We start from the raw sequence: 18,830 nt of genomic DNA, 5'->3' as shown, positions 1-18,830 counted from the left end.
GTCTAACGGAGGCCCTGTAGATACGGACAGTATATTTTGGTGAAGTATCGTGACATGAGATGCGCCAGACAGTCGCCCATCAATGATTCTTCGCCCAATCCCGGTACCAATCCAAACAACCAGCATTCACCACACTAGCGCTCGTCTTGACGTTCGTCCCGCTCAAAATCTGCTTCACCGCGCCCTCCACCTTCTTGCCATTCGCCGTCACCGGAATCTCCGGACACTCATCAATCACGCCCGGCACATGCCTCGCGCTCAACTCCTTCCTAACCACCTTCTTGATTCCATCCGCCAGCTCGCTGCTAAACTTCTCTCCCTCCTTCATCTTGCAGAATAGCACCACCGTTTCATCGGTATCCTGCTCGCGCCTTCGGCCGATGCACAGCGCGTCTTCGATGGAGTCGGGGAAGTGCTTAAGGAGGAGATTGTAGATTTCCGCGCTGCCGAAGCGGACGCCGCTGGGCTTCAGCACGCCATCTGACCGCCCGAGCATGAAGAGGCCGCCTGTCTCGGGGTTGAAACGGATGAAGTCGCCGTGCGCCCACACGCCGGGGAACTGGTCAAAGTAGCTGGACTGATACTTCTTGTTCCCTTCCTTGCCCCAGAAAGTCACGGGTTGGCACGGGAATGGCTTCACACACACGAGCTCGCCTGGCTCTCCTGTCTTGCTGACGTCCTTGCCTTCGCTGTCCCACGCCTTCACCGCCATGCCAAGACCCAGAACTTGCACTTCTCCAACATACACCGGGTGAAGGGGACTCGGCGCGCCGAAGAGAGAGATGATGTCTGTGCCGCCGGTAATCGATCCCAGATTGACCTGTCCAAATGCTTGGTAGACGTACTTGAATGTTGAGGGCGCCAGTGGTGAGCCGGTGGAATAGATGGCGCGGAGTGTTTTCAGTGTGAGGCCGTGCTCTTTGGGCATGACATTGGCTTGCTCCAGGACAGACAGGAACTTGGCACTGGTGCCAAACTGTGTGATGCCGAGCTCGTCAATCAACTTGGGCATTGCCAAATTGTCCTTGGCCGACTTCCCGTCTGCCAGGTACTGGAAGGGCGAGCCGTCGTACAAGACCAACGTTGCACCAGCAGCCAGACCGGAAACAAGCCAGTGCCACATCATCCACGTGCATGTAGTGAAGTACATGAGCCGATCTCCCGGCCGAATGTCGCCTTGAATGATGTGCTCTTTCTTGTGTTGGATCAACGTGCCGATGGCGCCGTGCACGATACACTTTGGCGCCCCGGTCGTTCCCGAGGAATACAGGATATACACGGGTTGGTCTGGGTTCAGTTGTGCGAATTCCATCTTGCCCTCTGCAGCTTTGCTCGTAAAGTCTTTGTAGGGTATGACTTTGCCCTGCTGTGCTCCTTCAATCTTCGTGTCCATCGACGGGCTGGTTTCGAAGACGACGGTGGCTTTCAGGGACGGCAGGTTCTCAATAATCTCCTTGACCTTGGGTAGGACGGGATGCGTCTTGCCATTGTACATGACGGCGTTGTCGGTGAAGAGCAAGGAGGGCTCAATCTGCACCATTCGGTCCAGGACAGCAGTCACGCCGGTGTCGGGGCTGACCGCGGTCCAGATGGCACCCAAACTCGTCGCAGCAAGCATGGCAACCAAGGCACTGGTGTGGTTGGCAACGTAGCCCGCAACTCGATCGCCCTCCTTCAACCCGGCAGCTCGCATTCCCCCTTGACACTTGTGCACCCGCTCCCTCAGCTCCTTCCACGTGACCTCTTCCCTCGTGGTCTCGGTGGCGGCGATGATGGCCACATCGGTCTCCTTGGGCTCGTTGGTGGGGTATAACAGGTTCTCGGCAAAGTTCAACTTGGCTCCCTCGAACCATGCGGGACGAGGGAACATGGTGTTGGCATCCTGTACGACCTGCTTGTAGGGCTGGGAGTGTCGGATGCCACAGTAGTCCCAGATGTCGGCCCAGGCATCGGCGACGTTGTCTATGCTCCATTGGTAGAGATCCGTGTAGGTATGGTAGGTCTTGCCGTGCTTCTTGTTTACTTTTTGCATGAAGTCCCACATCTTGGTGGACTTGGGGTCGGGGTGTTCCCACAGGAGCTTGCTGATGTCGGCGGCGCCATCTGCGGTGCCATTGGCGTCGGTGGCAGACATGGCTGGCTGCCCTGCACACGGGTGATGTTCAATGCGAAAGACGACGACCTCGTCTCCGAAAATCTTCGAGAGTCTGGAGAGCTCGAGTACGCAACGGCTAGACGTGGGCTAATAAGTGAATGAGGGGCCGCGCTTTGCCCAGCCGCGGCCCATTTCCGTTCTGCCTTGGACGGTGGCCCGAGCGTAGGGCTGGGTGAATACGAGCGGCGTTTCCCCAGCTCTCTCATTTCATCCACCAGGTGCAAGATACAAGTCTAGGGTAGCATGGCAAGTGTCGCCCATCCACTCAATCCCGCTGCCACTCCACCTATCACCCAGCGAACGTTGTTCACCTTCCGCCAAAACACAATCAGCTCTTTCATACTCCATTCCTCCCCCCATCTTCGCGACGCCGCGGTACTCCCGTGCTTCCTCGAACTCGGCATCCAAATGCTCGTGTCTGGCAGGTGAAATCCGTCCTCTCTCAACAAGCTCTGCACCTTCCATTTCGTTGCCCCATTGATGCCAGGCTCCATGTAGAAGAAAGTGATGGGGAGAACGCTGAAGATGGCCAGCCCGGCGGCGATGTACAGATCACGCTGCGCAGAGCTGGTGGCGGCGTAGGCAAGGCAGAGGTTGCTCAGCGTGCCTGTAGCGATCAGGGGAGGCACCCAGGATGGACCGTATTGGTAACCGCGATACCACTGCGCCGCCATGGTCTTTTCATTGGGAGCGTGTGAAATGATGGGCTGGACAAACGTCAAACTATCTGATGCCGTGAACCCTGGTTAGCAGAGACACGTTAGCTCTGCATTGCTCTCTTCACCTCGACCTACGCTGGGCCGTGATACCGCAGTAGAGGGATGGCGCGAAGACTCCCAAGAACCTGGCCCACGCTATGGTGGTGGAAGGCTTGAAGACTCCTTCCATGCTTGTCTGTCGGCTGTTTTTGACAATTCCACGTCAGTGAGTACCGATATTTGCATTAGCCATCACGGGAAGATGGCAGGAGTAATCACAAGACATGGATAAACGAGGTGGAAGACTGAAACTTAGGCATTTGGTCAAGCGGGTCAGGGCTGAAAATATACCACGGCACGGTATCCTTGCCTCGTAGTTTATTAGCTGGCTGGCGCGGTGGGGCCTAAAATGCCGGAAACAATCGCGTGCTCGCTTGGCCTTGCAAGTAAATAGGACTGGGTTGTTCTCGATGGAGACTGTAGATAGGCAATAATTGCCTGTTGATGATGCGACACTGTGTCCTGCATTGCGACAATGGACCTCGAGGCCATGGTGCTCAGGACTGTGCAATCATCCTCCTTGACAGCGCTGGGCTTGGTCGAAAGAATGCCTGATAGTATTCCTGTGGATCGTATTGAACCCTTTGGACTTTCGCGATGCAGGTGCCAATGCTTGTCCTGGACTGGTGGGGCATCTGACGAGGATCCCATCAACGGCCGAGGCTGCCAGAGGGCACGTCGATTCATCGTTGTTGGAATGCTGGCGCCGCTCAATGTAGCATGTTTCAAGTCACTTCGTCCAGTTCAATTGCCGTCGGTGTAGCAAGAGGCTCATTCTCCTTTGGCGCTGCCTCGAGCGAGGCCGTATCCGCTTCGTCCACCGTCTCGCGTTGCGGCGCAATGGAAGGCAGCTCGAAGCCCTCAATCTCCTCCAGCGCCTCTTCCAGCTCCACCTCCACCATCTTCTTCGTCCAGTCCGCCTTCATTGGCGCCCGAATCTCCTCTGCATCATCCACCTCTGCTCCATCTCCCTTCGCCTCGACCTTGCCGTTCAACTCCTCCCACTCCGTCCGTCTGTCCCTCACCTTCCTCCCCCGACGCTTGCTCTCTGCCACCTTCTTCTCCAGCCTGTCGACATTCCTCGCCGCATTCTCCATGCCCCGCTGGTGTCGTAGACGTTGTTGTCGCGTCAAAGGCTTGGCCTTTTTCTTCTTTGCAATGCCAGCGTTCTGGGCGTGATGGATCCACGGCTGGGCCGCGACATCCTGTGCTGACTGCTTCGCTGCGAGGCTCGAGGTCGGAGGGGGTGTGGCCTGGCGGCGAGCTGCTCGGGAGTGAACAGATTGCTCTAGTAGATTGTCAATAATGCTGCTCAGGCATAACTGTCGCGGTATTTGTAGCATCATTTACCTCTCGCCTTCGGTTTTGGCGTCTTGCCCATCTCTTCTAACGCACGGGGATGATGGGGTGTGTCGTAGGTTGGTTCTCAATCGATTCCATGAAATTCCAGATCTGGAGAAATCTCGAAATCTTTGTCAGCAACCTCTGCTGCATTCCTCAACTTGCCTGCAGCAATTCACTGAAACACTCTCACTCGCACACTCACCTCTTCCACATTCTTTCAGTACCGACCATGCGCTCCGTCGCAAGAGCATCCCATCTACATGAACTCCGCTCTGTTCCCGTGAACCAGGTCGCGAACGATGGAGCGTAGCGCGGCGCAGCTGGAATATCTTGGATCCGCCTCCCTCCAACCGCCCTCCCTCACCACTTCCCTCCTCTACGCCTCCGCCTTCCTCTACATCCTCTCGCTGTACTTCAAATATCCCGTTGCCGCTCCACACCTCTTCATCTGGGACGCCGTAGTCTACATCATTCCTCAACGGCTGCTCCTGCACCGCGCCCAGAGACAGGAGCTGGCGACGACCGGCATGCTCGCACAAACGCATGCGGCAAAGAAGGAGGCCTTGAGTGGCATGCTCGGCATGAGTGGTGCATCTTTACTCAGCAAGCTACCGGCCGGCGCCAGCGAAGGTGTCGGCATCATGCGGCGGGCCAGCACCAGCCTGTTTTCACGGCCACAACTCGACTCCGATGCCCCGGCAGGCCTGGGCAATTGGGACACCAGTTGCTACCAAAACAGCGTGCTACAAGGACTCGCGAGCCTGCACTCTCTGAACGCCTACCTCAAGAGCTTGAGTTCCGATGAAGAGAGCACGAGTGCGAGTCTGTTGGCAACTGTCAACAACCTCAACGACCCGGCGAACAATGGACGTCAGTTGTGGACGCCGGCGAAGCTCAAGAACATGAGTTCATGGCAGCAGCAGGATGCGCAGGAATATTACTCTAAAATACTGGACTCCATTGACAAGGAAGCTATAAAGGCGTTTGCTTCCTCGCGAGCATCAGCAGCCAAGGCCGGTCTAGAGACTCTTGCTGAGGATGATGCGGAAGCAACCACGCAAAAGGACTCCAAGGATACGGTGAAGGCTGGAAAGAGCCCACTCGACGGTCTCTTCGCCCAAAAGGTGACTTGCACTCGCTGTGGTTATTCCGAGGGCTTGAGCATGATTCCATTCAATTGCCTGACCCTTCCTCTGCCTGTCGGAAGCAACACCACCACCATTCAAGATTGCCTGGACGAATATACCAAACTGGAAGAAATCACCGACGTCGAGTGCACCAAATGTACCCTGCTGCACGCTCAAGACCAACTGAAGAAAATGCTGCCCGCGGATCCAGGGTACCAATGCACTGACGCGGAGGCCAAACCATCTGCTGATTCAAGAGTGCTACAACTTCCACCCGAGCTTCGCGCACAAGCTTTCAAGCGCCTGGCTGCCGTGCAAAAGGCGCTCGAAGAGGACGACTTCACCGACCAGACCTTGTCCGGTGCTTGCCAGATCGGGAAGAAGGCTCGAGTCTCGAGCACCAAGACGAGACAGGCCGTGGTCGCTCGTTCACCGCAATGTCTGGTGGTGCACGTGAATCGGAGTGTGTTTGACGAGACCACATTCGTCCAACGAAAGAACTACGCACGTGTCGAGTACCCCCGTTTTCTGGACCTGGCGCCGTGGATGTTAGACGAAGACGGGATGGCTGAGGAAGAACAGGCCGTGGAAGGGATGCATTTCAGGCTGAAGGCTGTGGTGACGCATTACGGACGGCATGAAAATGGCCATTACATTGCCTATCGTCAGCATCCGGTTCGGCGGAAAGGAGGCGACAGTGATGATGGAGAGGAATCAGTGGACCTTGAAGATGCACTTCCAACGACCAAGTCAGACCCATGGTATCGACTGAGCGATGAGGATGTCAGTCCCGTTGAGGAAGCAGACGCCTTGAGTCAGGGTGGAGTGTTCATGCTGTTCTACGAAAGGGAGCATGTGTCGGAAGTGCCATCTCCAGAAGACGTCACTACTGAGCCTGCGGATGTGCAGACTGCTGAGGCTGCAGGGCTCGAGCCTGAGTTGCTCACGACTACGACCTCTGGGCCTGTTGAGGAACTCGATGGTCTCGATGCTGCCGATCTCCCAATGGACACAGTTTCGACGCCAGACGATGACCTTCCAGATACGAGCGTATCGATACCACCGTCGGAGCCGAAAACGTCAGAGGACGGCAGGCCGCCTCAAGAGGAAATCACTGACTCCGACGAGCTGCGAACTACAAGCTCTGGGGGCTTGGTCCGCATGAGGACTGCGCGCATTCCAGTGATGGAGAATGAATTTGCCGGGAATGCGTTCAGGGCCGTTGCTGCCACCTGATGTGGATGGCCTGGCGATGCTTCCATTGATTGATGGTAGAAGATTCGAGCTCCAGCTATCCCAAACATGTCACCTCTACTATTGTGTGTCCATTAACGTATTGATCTGTGCTGGAAGGCTAGCAAAGGGACACGGAGTCTTCCACGTCTGGGATAGCAACACGACCAGCAATGGCATTTTTCCGTCGATATAGATATTCCAACACTCTCGTCGTCGCCACCAGCAAGTCAACTACTCATCCACTGCAGCCAAGTAGCCATTACTGCATATGTTATTTGCCTACGGTCAACCTATACCCTAACCCTAAGGCCAGGCTGCGCCAACACCAGTGGACAGCCGTGTAAGGGTCGTGATGTACTGTAAAGCCGAGGTCCGGCGAAGCGAGAGCGGATATGACTTCACTTCCAGCATCCGCCGCGCTTCAAAACAGACCATGTCATGCGATTGCTGAACAACCCTCGTCGAGATCGCGCCGTCCCTCGATAGCATTGCCATGCCACCCCCGCATGATGGCAATGTCCACCTCCCCTTCGCGGAGCTAATGAAGCTCCGCAAGATCGACGACACCACCTACCAATCCATCGCCCTGCCCTTCACCCCCGGTGGCCAGTTGCGCAGGTCCGTTGACCGAGCATATGGCGGACACGTCTACGCGCAGGCGGCCTGGGCCGCTGCCCAGACGGTGACGGAGGGCTTCCATATATATGTATGTAAGTGAGGTAGCGGTAGCGATCCAGCACCGACGGAAGGGGAAAGAGGAGTGTGACCAGTCGGCTAATGGTTGAATCGCGATCGGCTTTATAGAACGTCGTCGGCACTTTCATTCTCGGAGGTCAATTGACCATTCCGTTCATCTACCACATTCACAAGATCCGCGATGGCCGATCCATTGCCTCGCGCGCCGTCACCGTGACGCAGGGCGACAGCGACGCCATCTGCTTCAGCGGCCTGATATCCTTCAAAACGCCCGAGAGCAGCCTCATCGACGTGCAGGAGCCCGTGGACTTGTGGGAAAAGTACAAGGTAGTATTGCACGGCAAGAAACCCGCAGACTTTCCCGATGCCCCGAGCATGGACATTCCCTGGTTCCTCGCCATGCAGAAAGAGACGGGATATAAGGACGACTTTCCCGGCTTGGACCAGACAAAGCCCGACATGACCCCCTACGATGCCGACCGACATCCCCTCGACCGGCGGGGACTGATGTTCTACCGCGCATGCGGCGACATGCCGCCCGATCCGAACCTCCATCTCTGCGCACATCTCTACGCCTCCGACCGGAACAGTTTGTACCTCATCCCCATGCAGATGGGCATCGGGGATCTGTGGACGCAGATGAGCAGTCTTGTGCACATGACTTCATTCCATTCGTCCACGGAGGACTTGATGTTCGGGCCGTCGAAGAGCAATGTCCATCCGATGGATGACACGAGCAAGCGTGGCAGGTGGTTTGCCAATGAGGATTGGTCGACGCGCTCATCCAACGGACGCACCATGTTTCACGGGAGGATGTTTGCGCCGGACGGCACGCAGGTGGCCACTCTGACGCAAGATGGGATGATTCGATATACCAAAAAGCCGCAAGCGACCCCCGAAGAAGCAGAGGAGTTACGGCGGAGACAACGGCAATGGAAGGCCAAGGGGAAACTATAGAGACGACGGTTGCATGTCACTAGAGTACACACGCGCAATGATTGGTTGTCAGGCAAAGTCTACAAGCTTGAAAGCAACGTCGTTGCTCATACATCACACTTCAGTCTAGTCAATCCCATGTCATCATCCTGCTCAATTTCATGAGATGACCGGCCCCAATGACGTCCCCATACTCCCGCCACCCCGTGCCTTATACATACAGGACATTGAACCGATCCATGGACGGCCACGTCAAAACCACGCGCCCGTTTCGTCACTCACACAAGCCCTCCATTCACTCTCGAGACACATCCCGGCCAAAGGTCTTTGCCTTGATCCAGTCCATGATCACGAGGATACGATTTCGAGCTGCAGAAATTCATCAGTCCCCTGCGTCCTCAGTAAGAACAGGCAAACAACTTACTGCTGAAGCACATGCTCAAGTATGCACTGCGCCAGAAAAAGTAGGTCAACTGTCCGCCGGTGGCGAGATTGCCCGTCCACCAACTAATGTCCGCAACGGCCTTCTCCGATCCAATGTACGCCAGACTACCGTTGTGCGTGTATTCGAACGGCCCCATCTGCTTGACTCTCCTCAAACGCTTCTGAAGATCCTTCATCTGCCCGAATACCTTGTCGCGCGCTTCCTTGTTGGGCGCCTTTTCTTGCGCTTCGGAGAGGCCGTGCAATTCCGACTCAATCTCCTCGGTCTTGGCCATCTGGTTGAAGAGGCGTGCGAGGAAGGAGCCCTCTTGTGCCGCCACTTGGGCGGTGGGAGCGTAGTTGGCGATGGCGCAGTCTCCGACTGCCCAGATGTTGTCCGTCCCTTTCACGACGAGGTATTCGTTGACGAGCAGTCCACGGCGGGAGTCCTTTTGCGCCGGAATTTGTCCCATGAGGTCCTTGATGACCGGTCGCACGGCGTTGCCGGTGGCCCAGACCAAAAGGCCGTACGGAATCTTTTCCAGGACCTTTTGGCCCGACGCGTCCACATGCTCGGCTTCGATGTACCTGTCGGTCACGTTCTTCACCGCCGTCTTGGTGCGGATTTCGATCGTCTCCTCCTTGAACGTCTGCTCGGTATAGTCGATGAGGTTCTTGGAGAACATGGGCAGCACCGAAGGCAGAGCTTCCACGAGCGTCACATGGAAGTTGTTTGCAATCTCGGGAATCCACTTTCGCAAGTCATTCTCGAAGAAGTCCTGGAGCTCGCCGGCGAATTCCACGCCAGTCGGCCCGCCGCCAACCACCACCATATGCAACAAGCGCTTGACTTCCTCAGGCTCTTGGCCCTTGAACGTCGCCGTCTCACAGCAGTCCATGATGCGTTTGCGGATCTTTTGTGCGTCACCGACCTCCTTCAGAAAGCAGCTGTGCTCCTTGACGCCGGGAATGCCGAAAGTCGCATTCTCCGCCCCAGTGCCAACCACCAGCATGTCGAACGGCACCTCCGTCTTTGAAGTGTCGCCTCTGACTTCCGAATCATCACTGACGTACACAACCTTCTTCTCGTAGTCGATCTTGGTCGCTTCGGCCTCGTAGAATTGGACGGCGGTCTTCTTGTGGCGAAGGAAGTTTCGGATGGGCTCCATGATGCTGCGGTGTTCAATGGTGCCGGTGGTGCAGGAGGGAAGCAAGGGGGTGAAGAGGAAGTAGTTGCGGGGAGAGATGACAATGACGTTGTAGTTGGAGGTGTCCAAACTCTTCAAAAGAGAGACCGATCCCCATCCAGTACCTGTAAAGCTGTTAGTCCCTACTCGCGTGTCACCAACCGCATCAGTCGAAAACATACCCAAAATAACAAGCGTCTTCTTGTTCGGATCGGGGGGATCTTGGTCCGGAGGGTATTTGCTCTTGTAGATGTTATATCCAGTGTAGAACAAGCCACCCACGGCACTGAGATACGTGAGCCGCCACGTCCAGCGGAAGAAAGACCATGACCGTCTCTTCGTCTTTTGCGCCACAATGGGCTGGTCAGCGTAGGCGCGTTTGAAGGTCTGTTGGAAGGAGGCTGTAGGGGTGCGAATGGTGCTGCGCTTCTGCTCATTCCGGAGCGATGCGCTCAACACGGGGAATCTGCGAGGTGAAGTCGCGAAGCCACGAGCGACGACACGGGTGACGCCAATGGCAGCGCCGCCGGAGACCAGCGGTCTCGTGGTGACAGCTCTCGACGCCATTGTGTCGATGAAGAGAAGATTTTGAGGAGATGAGAGGGGAAAAAGGTCAAGTCTTCGTTGGGGAATGACGACAAAAGTTGTTGAAGAGCTCCCTCAAGCTCCTGTGAGAACTTTAGCCTAATCATTAAGCTTTACACCAACCCGCTTCGTTCCGCTCAAGCGGCCGTCCGAGCCGCGCTAGTCTTTCTTCGGCCAATGTGCTCGACCATGCACGCGATCAGGCTAGGGAACAGCATGCGTCCCGACAGAAGCACACCCGGAGACATGGCACATGACATAGCATCATCGGCCTGCGCCTTTATCACACGCAAATTCTTTCAACGTCAGGAAGAAGGTACATTGTTGCTCTCATGTACAGTCAGGAGTTCCCGAGTTACCTGGATCCGGTAATCAGAAACCCCTTCGCCTGTCACTCTGTACGTAGATACACGTCTCCTTCACTGGCCACCCTGGCCGCCACTTGCTGTACCTTATGTCCATCCGGTGTATTATCGTACCGCCCCCGCACTAGCACCTGAATGCTTTCTCAACAACGCACATCGGTATGCTTGATGCCCCTACTCCGCATCCAGCCGGCCGATGCCCTCTCCTCTCGTGAACTCATCTCAGACATAGAAAAGAAAGGAGAACGTGGTGTGGGGTATAAGCAGCAAACCAATCCAAGTCAGCCATCAGGGGCTCGTGGTCCCGAGGACAGAAGCAAACAACGCCATTCCCACTCGCTCATGCATATCGGCCGTCACATTCATCCCAGAGCTGCCTCGCGTCCAGTCTCGTCATCGGAATGTGGTGAAGAGGGCTACCGCCGTTGACAAGAGTGCCACAGCTATCGACAAAGAGATGCTGCCGGCACCCCCGAGATTGCCCGAGGCATCGAACGGACTGCCACCGCCACTATGGTCGCCAAAATTGGTTTGCGGACTGGCGGTTGACGACGTTGCCGTGGGAGTCTTGGCTGATGTGGTCGTCGGCGAAGTCCACGCGCGGATGGTCGGCGCACTCGAGGTATCTACCACAAGACTGCTTGTGTCACTGGGCGGCAAGCTGGACGCTGTGCTGATGCCCGCCGTGACCGTGGAGCCCCAAGGCTCGGTTTGTGACGGCCATGCTGACGAACCAGGTCCCATGTGGGGTGGGGGAGGCCAAGCGGTCGTTTGCGGCGGCAAGCTTGTTCCGGTCGGGGCGTTAACACAGATCTGCTGCGGTCCGATGTCTGCAAGAAAGGCCACGATCAAGTTCTCGCCAGTGATCCCTCTATTTCCGCACGCATTTCTGATCGGGTCGACGAGGGCGTAGAGGCCGAGAATGCACGACCGACTGCAGTCATGTGACGAAAAGTCGCTGGCAGTGCATCCTGGTATCTGCTCATTGTACACTTTGTTGCAGGCCGGTGGTAGATTCTGAGCGCGAGGCGCAAGGTCGGAGAGCGAGACGGCGCTTGCCAGGACGGGCAAGGATAATAGCGCCGCCTTGCGTAATGTGATGCGCATCTTCCGTGGTCAAACGGCGCAAGATGGTGTGATTGCGGTGGTGGTGACGCCGTGCCCAGATAGCTTGGTATTGGCTATCGTAACAAAGCCCTACGAGCGCGCCTAGAGGCGGCGAGGGTTTATGTCACACGTGCGAGGGAAGAAGTGCAAGGCGCAGGCGAAAGTGCGACCTGGAAGCCCGTCTACCCACGTGCGGAGCCTTGTCGAGATCTTGCGCCCACTAATGAGGCCGATGCCGATGATCTTGTGACGCTGGTATGGAATGGTGACTGCGACTCCAGTCGGGGATGAGTGATGCAAACGGTCAAAGAGTCGTGCCGGTACCGGAGGGAAAAGAGAGAGGGCGTGGGTGGGGTGAGCCGCAAAGGATGAGAGAGGCGGGCACGGACAAGAGCGGCAATTCGGATTCGCGCGATGTGTGTGTGTGGCGAAATGCGTGGGTGAGGGAGGATCGCGAGATGGAGATGCACGAGGCGATTTGCGTGTGAGGGTAAAGGTGGTGAGGGGAGTGGTCGAGGCTGGGTCGGAGTGCGGTGGGTGGGCGCAGACAAGGTTGGAAGGAAGCGGGCTGGCTCCCATGCGCACGCCTTTCTCCGCCGCCGCCTGCCAAGCGGAAGGTTGTCAGGCGTCAGCCGAACCAAGAAAGGGCTGGGCTGGCGGGATGGAGAAACGGTGGCGCGACACTACCGAGGCGCAGAGAGAATGGGATCGCTGCGAGTTTGGGGCGGGTTTGGCCAGTGATCGGTTTGATTGTGTGGACTGATGAATGCAAACCTCCGTTCCATCACCATCGCCCCTTCCATGCAAAGGCTGGAGACTCTGAGACGGATGGAAACTCGCCGCGCGTCTCAGACCGACGGCTGGGGCCGACCGACTCGCTGACTGATCCCCGCCCCGCCTCATCCACCAATGGCAGAGCGGACTTGGTGCAGGTCTGAAACACCTCCGCACTGCACCTTCCGATGCTGCCACCTGCCACCTGCGCTGTGTTCCCGGTGGGGCGTGCTGCTCACGTGGGATCGGGGCTATTTTTTGCACTCTGTGCTTGGGTCCTCCATTTCTTGTCGCAATGATGGTGTAAGGATTGAGGAATCGTTCAGTCATCTAATAATCCGTGAGGGCAGCTTTCATGCCGCTTCACCTAAGCTATCCATGCTATCGAGTTTGTAAGTGACCTATTTCTGCGCCATGCCTCGCAGTCGACACGCAGGCGCAGGCCAGTCCTCCGCCATGAAATGCGACTCCATCCGTGTGACAAACGTCCGCTGATGCCCCAAACAAATCATTTCCTTTCCGTATGCTTCTTCGCTTGAACGCCGAAAACCTCGCTGATCAAAATGTAATGTCGATGGGTACAGAGCTCATTGCAGGTGAAGTGGTGCTCGTTTCAAGCTCTCACTGCTGCGATACTAGCTGCTGGTAGTGGTTGGTGTTGATGAATGATGGCCATTGCTGGACCGGAGTCATCGTCTCGGGTAGGTGTCCGTCACCGTCAAGCCACATGTTCTGCGAGACATACGGCAGCCGACCAGTCTGCCTTTGTTGTGGTTTGCCCAGCGGCTGATAGTACATCTGGTTGCTCTCCATGTTCTGCGCGCGGTGCTCCAGCGTCGAGGATGGCGGGGGGTGCAGCAGAGTGGCGACGTTGTGCACCGGGCGATACGGAGAGTCCCTCTTCTGCAGCAAGTACGTCGGCGAGATTTGGACGGCCGGGTGCAGCGACGGTGCCGATTGAGCCACGCCACCCAGCGGTGACCCCGTTCTGGAAGTTGCGTAGGGACTGTGCTGCCGAGACGAGCATTGAGACTGCGTTTGTGCAGGATTGGCGAGTTGCTGGACTTGTGGCAGTAAACTCGGGGCGTTCATACTGGGGTAGACCATCCCCATCGCTCTTCCAGGAACGGCCAAGGGAGGGAGCTGCTGTGGTAATGGCCCACCCGAGTGGAGGACGCCAGAAGAAGGATGGGACACGCTCTGACTTGCCAGACTGGGCAACATCGGGCGCGGTAGCTGCGGCAGCACTTGACCGCTCTGTGGCATCGCGTATTGATGCGGTGCTTGCCACTCAGGATAGCCGCCCGCTTGTCGTTTTGGAGGAGGCTCTACCGCATGCTCATCGCGACTCCTCTTCCGTAAGTTCGGGCGATTGACGACTGCGCCATGCGCGGAGAAGACGTGGGGTGACGGAGCTGGGCTAGGTCCGGGCATGGTAGGCACGCCATACGCCACACCGTTCGAGCCCAGGTCGGCCAGATACGCCGGCGAAGCTTGGTTCGAAGCCGGAGGTGATGGAAGAGCCACGGGGAAGTTGAGAGAAGACGCAGGTGGCAGGATCGGAGCGTGCAGGGCAGCGGGAAGCGGCCTGCTCGCTCGCTCGAAGAATGCGGCAAACTTGCCCAGGAGAGCCTGCCACTGCGACCAGTCGTCGGCGGTGGTGAACAGGCAGTACTTCATGTTGCTCAAGAATTCCACTTCCATGATGTGAACCTCAGACACGTTAATGCCCGAAACTTCGGCCCAGGTGCGGTTGGTGTAGGTGTTGTCGTCGAGGAATTTGTTTCCGAGCATCAAAGCGACGGTCAACAATCGATATTCGCTCCCTGGCTTTCCTTGTACGCTGGGGTTCAATTTCTTCAGGCGATAGATGAAGAGCAAGGCGAGAATGACCACGTTCTGCGCCACCAGCGTGGTCGAGAGAAGCGTGGTCACCCATTTCCGGAAGCCAGACGTCGGTTTGGCGTCCGATACGAGCGGGCGCGCAGGCTGCAGGGGAATAACGGAGTCTTCGATTTGCTGGAGCAGATTTGACGACTCGAACCAGAACAAGCAAGTGATCTGTCTTGGGTTAGCAAACAATCGCTCTCACATGTCTTCAACGTCTGGCATCACTCACCTGCGCTGCAAGCTCGGAGAGGCTGCCGCCACTGTCATTCACCGTCTTCGGTACCTGGAATGAGGGTGCAATCGTGTCTGTGCGTGGGGCACGTTTTTGATGAAGGTGGGCTTGAGTGTCATCGATTGCCGGCTGCCGGTGTTGTTGGAATGGCGAAACATTTCGAGAGGGATGCCTCGAGTGACGTCCAAAGTCCGCGTTCGACACTTCGCGAGGGAACGACGAAGTAGGAGGGAGTCTGTAAGCATCTACGCCCGATGGATAACCGGCGGTGCCAAGTCCATTCTCTTGTTGTTGATAGTAGCCGGGGTGTGCAGCTTCCGGCATGCCGTTCATTTCGGGTGGAGGCGTGAGCGGTGAGAGGAAGTCGGAGGGTATGGAGGAGGATGGCCAGCCGACTGGGACTGAGGGATCGAGAAGGTCCTCAAAGTAGGACGGACGGATTGCTGGAAGCTCGAATTGTGCGTACATGGGAGGCGTGACGCTGGTGAGTGGGCAGTCATGAGGAATGGAACGCAAGGCAAGACAAAAAGACGGAGGTCATGAAGAGGGCGTCGTGGTGATGGTTGCAGGCAGGAGCTGGAGGTGAGGATGAGAGAGTGATGTCAACGCGCACGGCCTGGGGGTCATCAGGTGAGAGCGACGCAACGGCGAGGGTGAAGTAGGTTTAATGAAGGGAAGAGTAAAGAAGAGAGGGGAGGGAAGGGGCAATCACAACAAACGGTGTGTTGACGGCTGAAGCAAGGAGCATGGTCAGCGATATGTAGGGCAGCCGGGCAGTGTAGATTACGGCAGGCTCCCGGCCCAGACATCTGGAGAAGCGGCAGCATGCCGAGCAGTGAGTGGGGGAGTGAAGGACGGGCGCGGTACAGAGGGTGAGGATTGTCTGGCGCCTGGGCCCCAAAAAAGGCGCCGAGAGTGGAAAGAGGGAGGTGAAATTTTAGGCTCGAGAGGCTCGTCAAAGAGCCGTCATGCGTTCCGAGGCGTGAGGCGTGGACGAGGGCACGGCCGGCGAGAGCGCGCCTGCCGTTCTTGGATGGAACGGGGCCGGGGCCGGGGCCAGTGGGTGGGACGGAGCACATGCAGCAGTAGCAGCAGCACGGGAGCAGCAGGAGCGGCAGCCAGGAAAGCACGCCAGCCGCCAGCCAGCCAGCAGGGGCCCAAGGGCCGAGGGGAGGACAGGGTGAAGCGAGGAACTGTAGCGCGCCAGCCCGGGGTGCGACGGGATGTGATGGGAGGATGATGGGCTGGGATGAGGCGGCGGCGTCCATGGCATGGGCCATCGGCCCATGGCTGATCACGATAGACGGGCGGGGATGATGATTGGGAAGGATAGGGACTACTGATGTCAGCGCAAAAGGCAACTGCGGGAAGATGCACCAGGGGCCGAATGGGAAGGTAAGGTATTCATGGCATGCCCGCCCCCGAGCTAGGCCAACTCCGGCCATCCACTCTACCTGCGGTACACGGTCCTCTCGAACACCTTTGATTTTCATGCACGCACACACGAACAGAGAGGACGCGCGCGCGCACAGACGCCGTGGACATCCCCCCTACGTGCAGTAATCGTATTCACACCCGACACAACTGTGCAGTCCATGCGTGAAAGGGAGTGTGGCCCAAGAGACGATGCGCGGCCACTGCGGCGGTACGGCTGGCGGCCCACATGATTCAGAAGAGCAGCAAGCGGCAGAAGCTAATTCCGATGGCTCTGGATTTTAATGCCACCCACCCCTCCTCGTCGTCCGCAGCATGGCGGCATGCCAATAAAAAGGCAAGCTCGGCTGCAGCAGCGCCGGCGGAAAGACTCGCGGCCAGAAAACTCGCTTTGGCTAGCGCCAGTTGCCCGCTGCTGACGCCGGGCCCGGGTCAAAGTTCAGCGCCTTCCTGAACGAACCCCTCGCTCTCGCGCCCTCTCTGTGCTATCGGGATCAGCTCTCGGGCCCCCCAGTGGAGATCTTGCGCATGTCTACTAGCCGGTACAGTGTACCTCATCATCACTCGACGCCCAGATGGTGCGAGATCGCACGTCGCCACCCGGCAGACGCATCCAGCTGCTGCTTGCTTTTACGAGCGCCCGTTGGTTCCCTGTTGGCCGCGGCAGGAATGAGGGCTTATCCCCGTGCTTGTGCCGTCACGCCCGCTCAACCGCAGCTGCGACCGCTTCATTCGCCTAGTCCGCTCTGCTAGGCCGCCTTCTTCTGATCAACCTCATGATCCATGAAGCTCACGGCCCTCCACCGCCCCCCGTAGAGTTAATAATTGCTCGGCCCTGGTAGATCGGCAGTCGACGCTCGATTCGTGACAAAGCACGGCGCCAACAAACGCCAGCATGTCCACGCAACTGCCCGATCCATCACTTGTGGAAACTCGATCCGTGTACAAACACGTATGCGAGGAGCCTTCCTCCCTTCACCCCGTTGTCCCGAGGCTTCCTCTGAACGTGGCGTATGCGAGGTTTCACTTCGATGAACCGCGAGCCAAGGAATTGCCAAAGACAAGGTTTGCATCATCGACTTCCTTGCAACGAGCCCAATCTCGTGTGACGCGCCTATGCGTGCAGGCGACGGGCAACGATGGCGACGTTACTCGCTGAGCCCCATCCGCCTGTCGGACATATACCACTACCCCCCGGACCTGGGAAAACGAGCGGGCGAATGAGAGATCACCCTGTCTTCGTAAGCCCAGGTGGGTAGTCGCACTACTAGCGCATCTCGTCCGCTTGGGGCTCGTCTCAAACGCGAGGCCTGCTGCGGAGCGTGCGATTGTAACGTCGAGATTAATGGCGATCGTTGCACGGTAGGATCTCATTCCGCGACACGACCAGGCCTGCAGATGTACTAGCACTCCCATGTGAGAAAGAAGGTTCGTGATGGCGAGGCGCTACAGCAGAGGTAGCTTTTGGCCCATCATTTCCAAAGTTCCCTAATCCCGAAGAGGCCAGGAATTGATGGATTCGCGTGGACCCGCGAACGCGATGGCGTCTTGCTAGCCACCCACGCGCCGCTCTGCCTTTTGCATCACATTCACACAGCCCGCGCTTCCATCTGTAGACAGGGGTGTAGGGTGGAGAATCGTGAAGCAAACCAGCACTCATCCGCCACACATTCGTCAGCGGCCGAGAATCGCTTTTCCCCTCCGTGCACTTCCGAAACCACTTTGCCTCAAGGGTGACGATTGTCCGGCCAATTGCAGAACATGTGCCCGAGGGTACACGAATGCCGGGCCTTCGTCAATACTCACACCAAACGTTGGGAGCGATACGGTCCGAGCTCGTCCATGTATTAATATTGATACGAGTGAGGCTGGAGCATAGACTGCGCGGAAGCACTTGCGACGACAAGATCAAGATATGGCTCACCTCCGCTCTTCTGGGCGTGACCACTGAATATTTGACGCCGACATCTCGCGCGGCACTTTCCTTCCGTTTGCTATGATCGCTGCCGCAAGAGGGGTTGAGCTGGTTCCCGCTTATACGATGACTGCATTAAGTGTTCGAGGCGTTTGACCATGCGGGGCCAAAGTGCATGACAAGGAGAGGATCGAGAAGAAGCGGTCAGGCCACCGGCACTCTAGCCCGCCCGTGTGGCAGCCCGATGAACAAAAACGCACAAAGCATCGGGTAAATTCCGTGTGCTTCCAGCGTGAAGGAGCGGTACCTCTAGCCGAACGGCCACCACGAATAAGGCTGGGCGTGTTGGTGGGTGCAGAGGAGTGGGGATGGCTTTTTGCCACCCATTCCAACCCACAGGCGAGTCAAGATCCTGCTCCCGCGATGATCTTTTGCGCTTGCGAACCACCTTACGTGGTAGCTGCAGGATGTGCTCTTACCCGGGTTCAACGCTGCCTGAATACCGCCAAGCCTCCTCATCGATCGAGAGCTGGGCACGTAATCAATACGAATACTGCAACGGCTTTGGCCGGCCTGTTTGGTTACACCAATTTGATGCTGGGGTCCGGTTGTTGGTGAGGGTCCATACGGACACTCGAGGCTGAGTACATGCACTGTGCTTATGAT

The 18,830-nt window shown here is 57.2% G+C and overlaps 11 protein-coding genes across 11 annotated transcripts; 3 read left to right on the top strand and 8 right to left on the bottom strand.

Annotated features, from left to right (window-relative positions):
• Nucleotides 1-79: 79 nt before the first annotated feature.
• BDY17DRAFT_246533 (uncharacterized protein) lies at nt 80-2,134 on the bottom strand (the record flags this gene model as incomplete). The annotated part of the gene is made up of 1 exon (XM_033730732.1): nt 80-2,134. The coding sequence occupies one exon, from the start codon at nt 2,132-2,134 to the stop codon at nt 80-82; it is 2,055 nt and encodes a 684-aa protein (XP_033592704.1).
• A 70-nt stretch (nt 2,135-2,204) lies between these two features.
• Nucleotides 2,205-3,151, bottom strand: BDY17DRAFT_290889 (uncharacterized protein). Its single transcript, XM_033732584.1, has one exon. It carries the CDS (start codon nt 2,827-2,829, stop codon nt 2,389-2,391), a length of 441 nt encoding a protein of 146 aa, XP_033592703.1. The 5' UTR covers nt 2,830-3,151; the 3' UTR covers nt 2,205-2,388.
• On the bottom strand, nt 3,152-4,358 carry BDY17DRAFT_290887 (Alb1-domain-containing protein). Its single transcript, XM_033732583.1, has 2 exons — nt 4,264-4,358; nt 3,152-4,201 (listed from the first exon to the last, which is right to left on the bottom strand). The coding sequence occupies exons 1-2, from the start codon at nt 4,292-4,294 to the stop codon at nt 3,639-3,641; spliced, it is 594 nt and encodes a 197-aa protein (XP_033592702.1). The 5' UTR covers nt 4,295-4,358; the 3' UTR covers nt 3,152-3,638.
• A 101-nt stretch (nt 4,359-4,459) lies between these two features.
• On the top strand, nt 4,460-6,847 carry BDY17DRAFT_290885 (uncharacterized protein). Its single transcript, XM_033732582.1, has one exon. It carries the CDS (start codon nt 4,557-4,559, stop codon nt 6,618-6,620), a length of 2,064 nt encoding a protein of 687 aa, XP_033592701.1. The 5' UTR covers nt 4,460-4,556; the 3' UTR covers nt 6,621-6,847.
• A 196-nt stretch (nt 6,848-7,043) lies between these two features.
• Nucleotides 7,044-8,348, top strand: BDY17DRAFT_290883 (thioesterase-like superfamily-domain-containing protein). Its single transcript, XM_033732581.1, has 2 exons — nt 7,044-7,326; nt 7,425-8,348. The coding sequence occupies exons 1-2, from the start codon at nt 7,114-7,116 to the stop codon at nt 8,271-8,273; spliced, it is 1,062 nt and encodes a 353-aa protein (XP_033592700.1). The 5' UTR covers nt 7,044-7,113; the 3' UTR covers nt 8,274-8,348.
• On the bottom strand, nt 8,349-10,499 carry BDY17DRAFT_261219 (pyridine nucleotide-disulfide oxidoreductase-domain-containing protein). The gene is made up of 3 exons (XM_033731849.1): nt 10,045-10,499; nt 8,677-9,987; nt 8,349-8,621 (listed from the first exon to the last, which is right to left on the bottom strand). Exons 1-3 carry the CDS (start codon nt 10,427-10,429, stop codon nt 8,548-8,550), a joined length of 1,770 nt encoding a protein of 589 aa, XP_033592699.1. The 5' UTR covers nt 10,430-10,499; the 3' UTR covers nt 8,349-8,547.
• Nucleotides 10,500-11,205: 706 nt separating this feature from the next.
• Nucleotides 11,206-11,919, bottom strand: BDY17DRAFT_320945 (uncharacterized protein; the record flags this gene model as incomplete). The annotated part of the gene is made up of 1 exon (XM_033736536.1): nt 11,206-11,919. The coding sequence occupies one exon, from the start codon at nt 11,917-11,919 to the stop codon at nt 11,206-11,208; it is 714 nt and encodes a 237-aa protein (XP_033592698.1).
• Nucleotides 11,920-12,467: 548 nt separating this feature from the next.
• On the bottom strand, nt 12,468-13,168 carry BDY17DRAFT_71360 (uncharacterized protein). The gene has a single exon (XM_033738642.1). The coding sequence runs from the start codon at nt 13,021-13,023 to the stop codon at nt 12,541-12,543; it is 483 nt and encodes a 160-aa protein (XP_033592697.1). The 5' UTR covers nt 13,024-13,168; the 3' UTR covers nt 12,468-12,540.
• Nucleotides 13,169-13,314: 146 nt separating this feature from the next.
• BDY17DRAFT_315073 (uncharacterized protein) lies at nt 13,315-15,283 on the bottom strand (the record flags this gene model as incomplete). The annotated part of the gene is made up of 3 exons (XM_033735878.1): nt 13,315-14,754; nt 14,813-14,922; nt 14,998-15,283. 3 exons carry the CDS (start codon nt 15,281-15,283, stop codon nt 13,315-13,317), a joined length of 1,836 nt encoding a protein of 611 aa, XP_033592696.1.
• Nucleotides 15,284-15,306: 23 nt separating this feature from the next.
• Nucleotides 15,307-16,159, bottom strand: BDY17DRAFT_71357 (uncharacterized protein). The gene has a single exon (XM_033738641.1). It carries the CDS (start codon nt 16,093-16,095, stop codon nt 15,442-15,444), a length of 654 nt encoding a protein of 217 aa, XP_033592695.1. The 5' UTR covers nt 16,096-16,159; the 3' UTR covers nt 15,307-15,441.
• Nucleotides 16,160-16,178: 19 nt separating this feature from the next.
• BDY17DRAFT_290878 (uncharacterized protein) lies at nt 16,179-16,610 on the top strand. The gene has a single exon (XM_033732580.1). The coding sequence runs from the start codon at nt 16,187-16,189 to the stop codon at nt 16,376-16,378; it is 192 nt and encodes a 63-aa protein (XP_033592694.1). The 5' UTR covers nt 16,179-16,186; the 3' UTR covers nt 16,379-16,610.
• The last annotated feature ends 2,220 nt before the right edge of the window (nt 16,611-18,830 follow it).

This window comes from Neohortaea acidophila, assembly GCF_010093505.1.
Source record: "Neohortaea acidophila strain CBS 113389 unplaced genomic scaffold BDY17scaffold_2, whole genome shotgun sequence".
Classification (NCBI taxonomy): domain Eukaryota; kingdom Fungi; phylum Ascomycota; class Dothideomycetes; order Mycosphaerellales; family Teratosphaeriaceae; genus Neohortaea; species Neohortaea acidophila.
This window is presented reverse-complemented; position numbering and strand designations above follow the sequence as displayed.

Bases quoted from the DNA above. Each gene is read 5' to 3' on its own strand.
- BDY17DRAFT_290889 (XM_033732584.1), bottom strand. From the start codon at position 2,829: ATGGCGGCGCAGTGGTATCGCGGTTACCAATACGGTCCATCCTGGGTG.
- BDY17DRAFT_290887 (XM_033732583.1), bottom strand. From the start codon at position 4,294: ATGGGCAAGACGCCAAAACCGAAGGCGAGAG. The intron at 4,202-4,263 runs GTAAATGATGCT...ACAATCTACTAG, and splicing joins GCCAAAACCGAAGGCGAGAG to AGCAATCTGTTCACTCCCGA.
- BDY17DRAFT_290885 (XM_033732582.1), top strand. From the start codon at position 4,557: ATGGAGCGTAGCGCGGCGCAGCTGGAATATCTTGGATCCGCCTCCCTC.
- BDY17DRAFT_290883 (XM_033732581.1), top strand. From the start codon at position 7,114: ATGCCACCCCCGCATGATGGCAATGTCCACCTCCCCTTCGCGGAGCTA. The intron at 7,327-7,424 runs GTATGTAAGTGA...TCGGCTTTATAG, and splicing joins CGGAGGGCTTCCATATATAT to AACGTCGTCGGCACTTTCAT.
- BDY17DRAFT_261219 (XM_033731849.1), bottom strand. From the start codon at position 10,429: ATGGCGTCGAGAGCTGTCACCACGAGACCGCTGGTCTCCGGCGGCGCT. The intron at 9,988-10,044 runs GTATGTTTTCGA...ACAGCTTTACAG, and splicing joins GAAGACGCTTGTTATTTTGG to GTACTGGATGGGGATCGGTC. The intron at 8,622-8,676 runs GTAAGTTGTTTG...GAATTTCTGCAG, and splicing joins CTTGAGCATGTGCTTCAGCA to CTCGAAATCGTATCCTCGTG.
- BDY17DRAFT_71360 (XM_033738642.1), bottom strand. From the start codon at position 13,023: ATGACTGAACGATTCCTCAATCCTTACACCATCATTGCGACAAGAAAT.
- BDY17DRAFT_71357 (XM_033738641.1), bottom strand. From the start codon at position 16,095: ATGGCCCATGCCATGGACGCCGCCGCCTCATCCCAGCCCATCATCCTC.
- BDY17DRAFT_290878 (XM_033732580.1), top strand. From the start codon at position 16,187: ATGCACCAGGGGCCGAATGGGAAGGTAAGGTATTCATGGCATGCCCGC.